Source organism: Perognathus longimembris, chromosome 16 (assembly GCF_023159225.1).
Source record: "Perognathus longimembris pacificus isolate PPM17 chromosome 16, ASM2315922v1, whole genome shotgun sequence".
Lineage (NCBI taxonomy): Eukaryota > Metazoa > Chordata > Mammalia > Rodentia > Heteromyidae > Perognathus > Perognathus longimembris.
The window spans coordinates 37,121,352-37,133,905 of record NC_063176.1 but is presented as its reverse complement, the minus strand read 5'-3'; the positions used below and the strand labels follow the sequence as shown (position 1 = coordinate 37,133,905).

Here is a 12,554-nt window from a genome sequence, read left to right as displayed (position 1 = left end):
AGTACATCTCCAGTTCTGCAAACACTTGAAGAGGAAATGTTTTATCATCAAGTGATTAAAACCAATGTGATATCACTCCCCACACTTGGATCTTCCCTTTATTCTTTTCACCTAGTTCATGGCTTACCTTGGACATCATTCATCCAGCCCGCAGCTGCTCTAAACCCTGTGTGTGACAGCCGGGTTTGTCTTCCTGTTCACTCAGTAGAAACTACCCTCTCGCCATTGTATTTTCTGTCTCCTCCTGCCTCCTTCCTCCTCCCTGCCCCCTTTCTTCCTTTCTCTCCTCTTTAATTATTTTTTTCCTTTCTCTGCAATACATAGCAGGCTTCTATGGGAGTATCTGCACTACTTGTGCCGAGTTCCAATTCTGCTAATTGATTTTTTCTTCTAGTGCTGGGGTTTGAACTCAAGGCCTTGAACTTGTCAGGTGAGTGCTCTACCACATAAGCCACACTCCCAGCCATTTGGTGTCCTGGTTTTGCTCAAGGCTAGTGCTCTATCCCTTGTGCCACACCTCTACTTCTTAGGTTTTTACTCTTTAATTGGAGTTAAGAGTCCCACAGACTTTTTTCTGCTCAGGCTAGACTTGAACCCTGGTCCTCAGATCGCAACCTCCTGAGTAACTAGGATCACAGACATCAGCCACTGGCACCTGGCTTTACTGTTTTATTCTCTTTTTTTTTAATTGTCAAATTGATGTAAAGAGAGGTTACAGTTTCATACGTTAGGCATTGGATACATTTCTTGTACTTTTTGTTACCTCCTCCCTCATCCCCCCCTCTCCCTTACCACCCCCCATGAGTTGTTCAGTTCATTTACACCAAACAGTTTTGCAAATATTGCTTTTGTAGTCGTTTGTCTTTTTTACCCTGTGTCTCTCGATTTTGGTATTCCCTTTCTATTTCCTAGTTCTAATACCAGTAAACACAGTTTCCAATGTACTCAGATAAGATACAGAGATAGTGCAGGTACAACCACAGGAAAGGTACTGTTTTATTCTTAACCTACAGTCACTGTGTCTGTAGTTTGTCCTACAAATTCATCAAATTTTAGACCAAACTCTTGAGTGGCCAAATAGCTACAGTTGTGTGGGTGTTTTTCTAAACCACGTGTAGTAGGGAACTTGAAGCGCAGCTCCTGTTACTGTGGCTGCAGCAATGCCCGGCAGGTGGGTGGGTAGCTGTGCCAGCCAACACTGCAGACCGGCGCCTACTGGGTAACAGCACTCAGATGTGAGGTGACACTGTCCATCTCATTTTGTAGGTTAACGATGCCATCTACGAGATTCCAGACTTCTCACCTACCATTAAAGGTGTTCTTTGGGAGAACTGGCCGATGAATAAAGGTGTATTTATTGCTTACGATGATGATAAGGCCTACACTTATGTCTTTCACAAGGACACTATACAAGGTACTGAATCGTTTCCATTTGTACATTTGTTGATAAATGAACTTCCATTGCAATGAAGTTAAGGCCAAATATTTGCTGGTCTGTTTTATAATCCAGGATCCAAGGTTATTTTGGCTGGTGGCACCAAGATTCCCTTCTCTCATAAGCCTTTGCTGTTATACAATGGCGAACTAACCTGCCAGACACAGAGCGGGAAACTGAACAACATCTTCCTCAGCACCCACAGTTTCCTCTACAACCTCAAAGACCTACATCCCACTGACCTGAGGCAGATGTTGGCTCAGACCCTCATGCTCAAGAGGTAAGGGGGCACATGCTTCTCCTGGAACTTTTTGTTTACATTTGTAACTTTCAAGATTCAATCCAATTGGCTAAATGCAAATACCACTTACTTTATTCATTTCTCTGGGCCATGAGGAAGCTCAGTTAAGACAGGAGTATAGAAATGCACAATCATGCTTAAGCTGCTGCTTGTTGTAATGGTATGGGTGCTGTATTACAAGAAAAACCCTTCAGAACTTTAAAGAGCCCACCTACCACATAATTCCAATGCACTTTAATTATTTGAACAAGGTCTTGATTTCATCCTACTTTGATTTTTGCCTTGCTTCAGATTTTTTTTCCTGATTTTATTTTTCTCTTACTCCATAGGGCCACAATGAATCAGTGAATCTCTCTCTGTGGCTCTGTCTTATCTGTCTGTCTGTCTTACTGTCTGTCTCTGTCTCTGTCTCTGTCTCTATCTTTTATGCCAGTACTGAGGCTTGAACTCAGGGCCTGAATACTGTTCCTTAGCTTTTTTGCTCAAAGCCATTCCTTAGCTTTTTTTGTGCAAAGCTAGCATGCTACCACTAGAGCCACAGCTCTACTTTCTGGTGGTTAATTGGAGATAAGAGTCTCACAGACTTTTCTTCCTGGGCTGGCTGCAAATCGCAGTGCTCAGATCTTAATCTCCTGGGTATCTAGGATTATAGGCATGAGTCACCAGTGCCCTCTGACCATCTCTTAAATGGCACTGCTCCTCAGGGCCCCATGAGCTCCCTCTTCTCTTCTCATTCTAATTCTTGAACTGCCTCCTTCCATGGTTCTGGAATGCCCTGTAGTGAGACCCCACATCTCAGCACCCCCTCCTCTAGGAGGCCCTCCCTGACTCCCACCGGCAGGCCTAGGTGGAGTCTCCTGGCCTTCAACCAGGGTGAAGTACTGCTAACTGCAGTGTGGCTTGAGCTAACCTCATGTCCTCATCTATTAAGGAAAACCAACAGTACTTAGTCAAGAAGGTTGTTAGGGTAAGCTACTAAAAAATGTATGTGAAACACACTCATAGCACAAAGATCCACACATGGTCCCTCAATTACCGCCACATACATGAACATATGTTCACTCACCCCAATGACAACTGCCCCAAAGACAGTGACTGGGTGACATGTCTCGATTGTAAGCACATTTCTGCACACCAACACTTAGCACTTAGGTGCATAGTGAATGAGAGTTGCATGGAAAACTCAGGTGAGTATGTAGATGACGGATGAGTAGGTAAGTGGATGTGATAGGCAGTTGATACAGAGGGTCTGGGGAGAGTAAAATCTGAATTTATGTTCGTGTTTTAAAGCAGAAGTCAACAAACCCTTCCTGCTATTGGCCAAATGGTAAATAGTTCAGGCTTTCTGGGCCATTGGGTCTGTGTCACAGCTCCTCAAGTAGGGTACTGTGTCACAAAACCATCCAGAAACAGGCTGTCCAGGAGCTGTATTCTAATCAAGTCATTCACTGGATTTATCCTGTCATGAAGAAAGTTTAGAATTTTTTTTTATTATTACTTGCAAGTGATAATTAGAGTTTATGAAAATGTGTATGTAGTGCGAGTATTGCCTGTTGGTGGCCAGATTGCTGTGGGGCTAAGCCCGTTACTCCATCCCAGGTTTTCTGATGCGTGGGAAATATGCAAGATCCTGATGGACCCCTCTGCCTGGTACGAGCTGGGCCGAGCTTGTCTACACCACATGGAAGTGGACTTCGCCATCCGTGTGTATAGGACGATTGGGGATGTCGGAATCGTGATGTCTTTGGAACAAATAAAGGTACCCAGCTCTGTGGGAGAGTGGCCGGATTAAGATTTCAATGGATCTGAACTCTGGTGACTCACGCCTGTACTCCCAGCTTCTCAAGAGGCTGAGATCTGAAGATCATGGTTTGAAGCCAAATCAGGCAGAAAAGTCCTTGAGACCTCCACTCAGTTGGAAATGAAACTGTGGCTCAAGTGGTAGAGTGATAACCTTGAGCTTTAAAGCTAAGGGTCAGCACCCAGACCCTAATTCAAGCCCCAGGGCTAGCACAAAAATAAAAATAAACAATTCATTGCAGTCTATTCAGTGTTACATTTTGGCCTAACATTTGAATAGGTAGAGTGTTCTTACTTCCAACTGAGCAAAATCTTTAAAAAAAAATAAAATTCAGCCAGATGCACGTGGGCCACACCTGTAATCCCAGCTACTCAGGAGACTGAGGCTCACAGTGCAGATCTGAGGTTCACAGTTCAGTGCCAGCCCAGACAGAAAAGTCTGTGAGGCTCCGATCTTCAATTAACTACCAAAACATCAGAAGTGGAGCTGCAGCTCAGTGGTAGAGTGCTAGCTAGCCTTGAGCTGAAAAACAAGCAAAAATCTCAAGGACAGTGCCCAGGCCCTGAGTTCAAACCCCAGAAAATAAAAAATGTAATTCACCACTTACATTTCTCTCACCTCAGTTTCTTTCTTTCTTTTTTTTTTTTGGTAGGGAATAGAAGACTATAGTCTACTGGCAGGACATCTCGCCATGTTTACTAACGACTTCAACCTGGCTCAGGACCTCTACCTCACATCCAGCTGTCCCATGGCTGCTCTGGAGGTACGGGGGGTGGGGGCACTTTCCCGATCACTTAACATATATTACCTCATTTAACCCTCCCAGCCACCTTAGGAGACAATACCATTGTTTTCTCTACTTTCCAGAAGGGAAAACAGGTTCATTTATCTTCTACTTACTATATGACATTGTCTTTTGTACTAACAGTTAAGAGGGACTGACCATGTAGCTTTGGAGGGAAAGCAGCCTCTCTGTCTCAGGTTGTAGACCTCTAAAATGGGAATAAGAAAAGTTCATCACAAAAGGGTAGTTGTGAAAAGTAAAGTAAGCAAATATTCTAGCTTAGTACCTGGCAAAGAATAACACTTGGAAAACATTAGCTCTTATTCTTTTTTTAATTTACATATTTTTACATTATCTTTAAAGAGTTGTACAACATTGTTTCAGTTCAGCATGCAGCTATTATTCTTTGTAGTGTATATTGATAGAAATGAACTTTTTAAAACATCACAGGAACTAGGAAGCAAGACACTTCAAATTTGATTGATGTTTTCAGTTATTTATGCTGCAATATAGCTTTGAGTCATCTAAGAAAATACATCAGTTCCTGTAGTAAAGTGGTTCCCAACCTTATTATTGCCTCACTAAGATGAAAATTAAATTTTAACTAATTGATTACATTCATTTAGGTTTACATTAATTTCTGTCTACTGAGAAAAATTATATAATAAGGAATATGATTTTGTTAGGTAAAATGGAGTTTTGGGTGAGCCACAAACCACTCGCTATAGAAGCTACCACTTTTTGCCAAGCATAGGACTCACTCACAACCATTGAGAAGGCATGCTATAGCGATATATTATCTTTATAAATGGCAAATTTCATTATTAAATATTTCATTATTAAAAGTCTTTTGTGACTGCTTTTATGAAACCTGGCACTACATGGTGAGTTTTCGGAGTTAATTAGCTCTTTTGCAATAAAGGTTTTTCCCTCCCGAATAGATGAGAAGGGACTTACAGCATTGGGACAGTGCTCTACAACTGGCCAAACGCCTGGCCCCAGACCAAATACCGTTTATATCCAAAGAATACGCTATTCAGCTGGAATTCACGTGAGTCCTCATCTCCATATGTTTTAACTGCATTCCGTCAGTTATAAATTGCCATGGACTATAAGGATTTAATAAAAGCCTTTCCAAGAATAAAATCTTTATTATTTATATATCTTAACATGTTTCATCCAAGCCAGGTACTGGTGGCGCTCTAGCAATAATCCTAGCTACTCAGGAGGCTGAGATCTGGGGATTATAGTTTGAAACCAGGCCGAGCAGGAAAATCCATGAGACTTTTGTCTCCAGTAAACTACTCAGAAAAGGCCAGAAGTGGTGCTGTGGCTCAAGTGGTAGGGCTCTAGCCTTGGGCACAAAGAGGCTCAATGACAGGACCCAGACCTTGAGTTCAAGCCTGACAAAAATGTTTCATCCACACAGTTGCCCACTTCTGTTTGTAGCATCAACATCCAAGTTTGGGTGTAAACTGTTCCCACTTTCAGAGTCTGAATGTGGTGGAGAATCTCATGCAGCATAGCAAGTCTGTGTTGCATGCGGGTGACACCCTATCAGAACCTATGCTTATGATTCTCACCTCTTCTAACACTTGGAGGACTTGTCAAGTGAGTTTGGCCTGTCTCTAATCCATCCAGGCCACTGTAACAGAACCCCTGAGTCAGGGAATTTACAAAGAACAGAAATTTACTTTTTATAGTTCTGGAGACTGGTAAACCCAAGACCTGCCTCTTGAGCTATGGCTCCAACTCTACCACTTGAGTGACAGCTCCACTTCCAGCTTTCTGGGGGTTTTTGTAGGTTAGTTAATTGAAGGTAAGAGTCTTGGGGCAGGCTTTGACCCTCCATCTTCAGATCTCAGCCTACTGCGTAGCTAAAATTACTGACATGAGCTGCTGGCATCCAGCTGTTTGCTCCTTTGAGTTGATTTTTCTCAGGCATTATGTCACAGTGACAGAAAGCTGACACTTTTGTGTCATGTATGGTTCCTTTATTCATACTGAGACCAGGGCCTTTACTACTGTGCCTCCATGTCTCCCTTTAATAAGCTGATATGACTTGGATTGTCTTAGTGCACGTGCTTAGAAATATTTAGCATCTAGAGGAAAATTGGGTTTTATGATCATTTGTCATTTAGTACCTTAAAGGAACTCATTAAAGTGGCCCATAAAATTGACTGTCATTTGATCCCAAAATGCCTAGCATATCACATAGTAAATACCTTACCCTGTAGCATAATAAGTTGATTTTTATTTTGAGGCAGGGCCTCACTTTACAACCCAGCCTCAAATTAACTGTGTAGCCCCAGATAGCCTGCAACTTACTATCCTGACTCAATCTCCTAAATGTGAGGATTATAGGCATGTACCTCCATGCCCAGTAGCAGTCAAATACTTCTAATATAGCAAAATAATGATTGGTTATACTTTGAAAGAATGCTTGTGTATATGTTGCATATCACTTCTTTTGTGAGCTGAAGCAACACAGTAACAGAGATTACCTTTTAAGTTTTATATATGTAAATAAAATATATGAGTATGAACTAAAGTTCATTGTGACTTTTCTTTCAGGGGTGATTATGTAAATGCTTTGGCTCATTATGAAAAAGGAATCACAGGTGATAATAAGGTAAAGTAAATAAAGATAAGCTATACATAGTTTTCATGGGCTTATTTTCAACTCCATGACAAATTCTGGTCTTTCTGGGTGCCAGTGACTCATGCCTGTTAATCTTAGCTATGCAGGAGGCTGAGACCTGAGGATTGTGATTCAAAGCCAGCCCAGGCAGAAAAGTCTGTGAGACTCTTATCTACAATAAAGTTCTCAGAAAACTGGAAGTAGCACTGTGGCTCAAAGTGGTAGAGCACTAGCCTTGAGTGAAAAAGCTCAAGTACAATGCCCAGGCTCTGAGTTCAAGCCCCAGGACCAGCAACAACAAAAATATCTTGTCTTATTTCCCTTGTGTTTATTTAATACATCTGGTCAGTAAACCTAAGTTTTCAGTCAATTAACAACTTTGCAACAATAGTTCATTTTAAAACATTTTAAATTCTTTAAAGGTGACAACATCTTTACCCATCTGAAAAAAAATTTCCATTATATCCTAAATATAAATTAAGAGTGGAGGCTAAATTTGTATCCTTTCCCACACTCAGACTAATATAACTCAGTAAGAGAGTGGATTAAAAAAAAAATTTGATCTGGTCGCTGGTGGCTCACTCCTGTAATCCTAACTGAAGATCATGGTTAGAAGCCAGCTGGGGCAAGAAAGTTTTATTTCCAATAAATTATTCTTATCTCCATTGAATTACTCAGAAAAAGCCAGAAGTGGCACTGTGGCTCAAGTGATAGAGCACTAGCCTTGAGCATAGAGAGGCTTAAGAATAGCACCCAGGCTCTGAGTTTAAGCCCCAGGTCTGGCAAAAATAAACACACACACAAAAAAACTTATGGTATATACAAACAACATGCCTTCCAATAATGCTCAAAAAAATCAAAACAGTATTGTTAAAGTTCATAGACTTTGTAAGCTATGTAGAGTAGAACGATAATTTTCATCATTGTGAAAATTGTATACTGTGAAATATATGTAATAACTTAAACCCTTAAAAAGAAAAAAGATGAAAACAGTTGGTCAGGCACCAGTAGCCCACACCTATCATTCAGGAAGCTGAGATCTGAGGATTGAGGTTCAAAGTCAGTATAGCAGAAAAGTCCCTGAGACTTTTTTCTCAAGTTAACCATCAAAAAGCCAGAAGTGGAGGTGTGGCTCAAGTGGTAGAGCACCAGCCTTAAGTAAAAAAGCTAAAGAAAAATGCAGGGCTATGAATTCCAGCCCACATACCAGCACACACAGTTACACAAACACACACATACACACACACACATATACACACACAATGGGAATGGTTTCATAGAGTTAACTTGGGAGGCCATTCATCAGCAAACACTCTGCAGGGTGGACATTGGTCTTCGCCCAATGGAAAGAAGGAATGATTGCTGATTTTGTGAAGCCCCTTAGTATATGTGTATTTGTCATTGGCCCATTATGATTTTTTTGAAGGATTTCCCTTTTTCCTTTCACAACAGGCACTTGGAAAATAAATTCTATGAAAGTTCATTGTCCTATGTCACCATTCTCATGAAATCTTTGACCGTGAATATGGAAGCCACACCCACTATGTATTTTTCTCATTTCAAAGTTAGCTCAAGAACATCAATGTTGTGACTACAGTTGGTGTTGAAAATCCAGAGCCTCCTGCCCAGTAGCCATATTTTAAGCATTGAGTAACCACTTATGACTATCACCTACCATGTTGAACAGAGCAGCTAGAAAACACTTCCATCACAGAAAGTTCCAGCAGATAGGCTGTTAGGTAAAGTACAATCAGATACTACGTTTTACCAAATGAGATTAGTTATTAGAAAAGTTCTTTAGTTGTCTTCATTGTCTTTAATAAATAAAACAAATTCTAAGTAACACATGTACATGTAATCGTGCCTAGCAAAGCGTATATTACTTCTTCTATAAAACTTTATGCCAAGAGAACATGCAAGACAGCCTTCCAAAAGAGTGAAATTTTTCTTTTAGGAGTAAAAGATCTGGGCTGGGAATATGGCCTAGTGACGAGAGTGTTTGCCTCGTATACATGAAGCCCTGGGTTCGATTCCTCAGCACCACATATATAGAAAAGGCCAGAAGTGGTGCTGTGGCTCAAGTTGGCAGAGTGCTAGTCTTGAGCAAAAAGAAGCCAGGGACAGTGCTCAGGCCCTGAGTCCAAGGCCCAGGACTGGCAAAAAAAAAAAAAAGAAAGAAAGAAAAAAGAGTAAAAGATCTAAGCTAGGCACTGGTGGCTCAGGAAGCTGAGATCTGGAAGACCATGGTTCAAAGCCAGGCAGAAGAATCCATGAGACTCCCATCTGCACAATGACCAGCACAAAGCAGGGCTAGAAGTATGGCTCAAGTAGTAGAGTACTAGCCAAGCAAGCAACCTAGTTGAGTGAGTGTGAGTTCCTGAGTTCAATCCCCAGTACTGTCACACACACTCAAAAAAAGACTTATTTCAAAATTGTGAAACTTCTCCCAAAAGATAAATTCAAGTCAGTCACAATACCTGGACGATGCGGAATGCACTGTGTCAGTTAGGACTCAGTGTGTTGGTGTTTGCCCTGTCCTTGCAGGAGCACGATGACGTGTGCTTGGCAGGGGTGGCCCAGATGTCCATAAGAATGGGGGACATCCGCCGAGGGGCCAACCAAGCCCTCAAGCACCCCAGCAGAGTCCTGAAAAGAGACTGTGGAGCCATACTGGAGAATATGAAGGTATCCTTGTCCCTGCATAAATGTCCATGTGCTCTTATGCATAGCAACTTTAGAATTTTAATAAGCCTGTTTTATTTTAGCAATTTTCAGAAGCAGCCCAACTCTATGAGAAAGGCCTCTACTATGACAAGGCCGCATCTGTTTACATCCGCTGTAAGAACTGGTAAGGGAGCAGGTTGGTCTACAAAGGAGTGTGTGGAGGTGTGTCCTCCTGTCTCATCATCACTCTGCCTGCCTGTCCGTTTTCTTCTCCCACCCGCACCTGTCTTCCTTCACTCTCTGAAGTACCTAAACTTGTAATTAGTCGTCATTTCCTAGTTAACAGCAGCTTCTGCAGTTTGATATGGGAAAATCCTAGTCAGAAATATTACGATGAAAAACAAAACCCCAGTTGTCACAAAGAGCTAGTGAACTAACTTTCATCTTCCCACCTTGGGAGGGGAGGGTATCAAGGAGCCAGGATTTTTTAAATAGCATGCTAACTGGTTTTTGAATCCTAAAAACTAGCATTGGAGGGGAGTGAGGTGTGATATCTCACACCTGTAATCCCAGCTGCTTACAAGGCAGAGATAGGAGGAGCACAGTCTGAGGCCAGCATAGATAAAAGTGATAGACCGGAGCTGGGAATATATATGGCCTAGTGGTAGAGAACTTGTTTGCCTGGTATACATGAAGCCCTGGGTTCAATTCCTCAGCACCACATACAAAGAAGAAGCCAGAAAGTGGCGCTGTGGCTCTAGTGGCAGAGTGCTAGCCTTGAGCAAAAAGAAGCCAGGGACAGTGCTCAGCCCTGAGTCCAAGCCCCAGGACTGGCAAAAAAAAAAAAAAAAAAAAAAAAAAGGATAGGGCTCTTGCCTAATAAGTACAAAGCCCTAAGTTCAAACTCTAGTACCACAAAAGAAATAAATAACAACAGTTTAGCATTGGTTGTAGGCAGCCCAATGAGGAGGGACCAGGGTGCTGACATCATTTCCTTGAATCTCTTTCCAGGGCAAAAGTTGGGGAGCTTCTGCCTCACGTTTCCTCTCCTAAGATCCACTTGCAGTACGCCAAAGCTAAAGAAGCAGACGGAAGGTCGGTACAGTGTCTCATGTTCATACAAATTTAAAATAATGTATGTTTGATAAACCAACCATTGATAGTTACAACCCTGTAAGAATGGCCACACAACATCTGACAGCAACAGCCGCCAAGTAAAAATTTTGTTATTATATGACATGGATGGAGTTCAGTGGTCATCAAAGGGTTAAAGAGACTAACCTAAAGAAATAGAGGAAATAAAAGAAATGTGAACTTCACACATATGAGTGCAATATTTAAGCCACAAATCAGACCTAAAATATAGTCATGAATAGTTGATACACTGAATGGGAGACACTTAAGACAAGAAGGCAAGTCCCAGCAGAGAAAACATAGCTAAGAATTTATATTATTTATATAAACTTAAAAAAAGCATCTACTTCACAAAAAATAATCACAGCATTTTATCATATTTGAAAAGATTTCTTTAAAGTAATAACCACACTGTCAGAATGCACTTGTTATTTGTGATTGATAGAAGTGAAATTTCTAACATCTTTGGAAAGTATCTACTAAGATTTTAAACATTAGTAATATCCTCAACCTTTAGAATAGCAAGCTTTGGAAATAGATGGGTACTAAATATCATGTTGAAATGGGAAGAAATGAAGAGTTGTACAAACTGAAAAGAAGTCCTAGGTGCCATCTAGAGGTTGAAGTGAGGATTTTATATATTAAGTCATTGTTTTATCTGTGCAAGTGCAAAAAATTCTGGATTTCCTATGTTTTCTAGATGAACCCTACATTGCTCTAATATTTTTCCCACTCATAAAAGAAAAACACAGACTGGGAATGTGGCTTAGTGGTAGAGTGGTTGCCTAGCATGCATGAAGCCCTGGGTTCGATTTCTCATCACCACACAAATAGAAAAGGCCAGAAGTGGTGCTGTGGCTCAAGTGGTAGAGTGCTAGCCTTGAGCAAAAGGAAGCCAGGGACAGTGCTCAGGCCCAGAGTTCAAGCCCCAGGACCAGACAGAAAACAAAACATAATTAGGTATGGGTACATGCCCATAATCCCAGCATTTGGAAGTTGAGGAAGGAAAACCATAAACTCAAGGTCAAGCCTGGGCCACTTGGTGAGACACTATGTCAAAAAGAAAATGAAAATAGAAATGACATGATGTTGATTCAGATGAGGAAATAAAATTCAAAATTGGTATTTCAGTGTTCATTTATAAAACCATACACACAATGATATATTTTAGTAGAAGAGTTCCTGATATTTTTTTTTCTGAAAAGAAAAAAGAGAAAAGTTCCAGAAACCTATCCATGTCCCATTGGCATTTTCCTTATACATTGATGGGCTCAGAGGCTGAAGTGATGCAGTGTTTCTTACAGGTACAAGGAAGCTGTGGTGGCCTATGAGAATGCCAAGCAGTGGAACAGTGTGATCCGCATCTACCTGGACCACCTCAACAACCCGGAGAAGGCTGTCAGTATCGTCAGGGAGACCCAGTCCCTGGATGGAGCCAAGATGGTGGCCAGGTGACAGCTCATTCTTGGTTTTGAACTTCCAAACACTAACTTTAAAACAATCCCTGCTGGGTGCCGGTGGCTCAAGCTATTCAGGAGGCTGAGATCTGAGGATCATGGTTCAAAGCCAGCCCAGACAGGAGTATCTGTAACACTCTTATCTCCAATTAACCACCAGAAAATCAGAAGTGGTGCTGTGGCTCAAGTGGTAGAACACTAACCTTGAGCTGAAGAGCTCAGGGACAGTGTCCAGGCCCAGAGTTCAAGCCCCACAACCAACAACAACAAAAAATCCCCTATTTCCTCTTCCCATCATATACATACATTCAAAAGGAAGATTTGTTCCTTTTGATTT

The 12,554-nt window shown here is 41.4% G+C and overlaps 1 protein-coding gene across 2 annotated transcripts in view; it reads left to right on the top strand.

Moving 5' to 3' along the window:
* Window positions 1–12,554, top strand: part of Wdr19 (WD repeat domain 19) — a 63,015-nt gene that overhangs the window by 26,996 nt on the left and 23,465 nt on the right. For both annotated transcript variants that reach the window (XM_048364773.1, XM_048364774.1), the window contains exons 16-25: window positions 1,267–1,414; window positions 1,511–1,715; window positions 3,336–3,495; window positions 4,190–4,300; window positions 5,263–5,372; window positions 6,896–6,953; window positions 9,507–9,647; window positions 9,728–9,810; window positions 10,638–10,721; window positions 12,065–12,211. In XM_048364773.1, coding sequence (XP_048220730.1) covers window positions 1,267–1,414; window positions 1,511–1,715; window positions 3,336–3,495; window positions 4,190–4,300; window positions 5,263–5,372; window positions 6,896–6,953; window positions 9,507–9,647; window positions 9,728–9,810; window positions 10,638–10,721; window positions 12,065–12,211 — 1,247 coding nt within the window. The remainder of the gene's footprint in view (window positions 1–1,266; window positions 1,415–1,510; window positions 1,716–3,335; window positions 3,496–4,189; window positions 4,301–5,262; window positions 5,373–6,895; window positions 6,954–9,506; window positions 9,648–9,727; window positions 9,811–10,637; window positions 10,722–12,064; window positions 12,212–12,554) is intronic.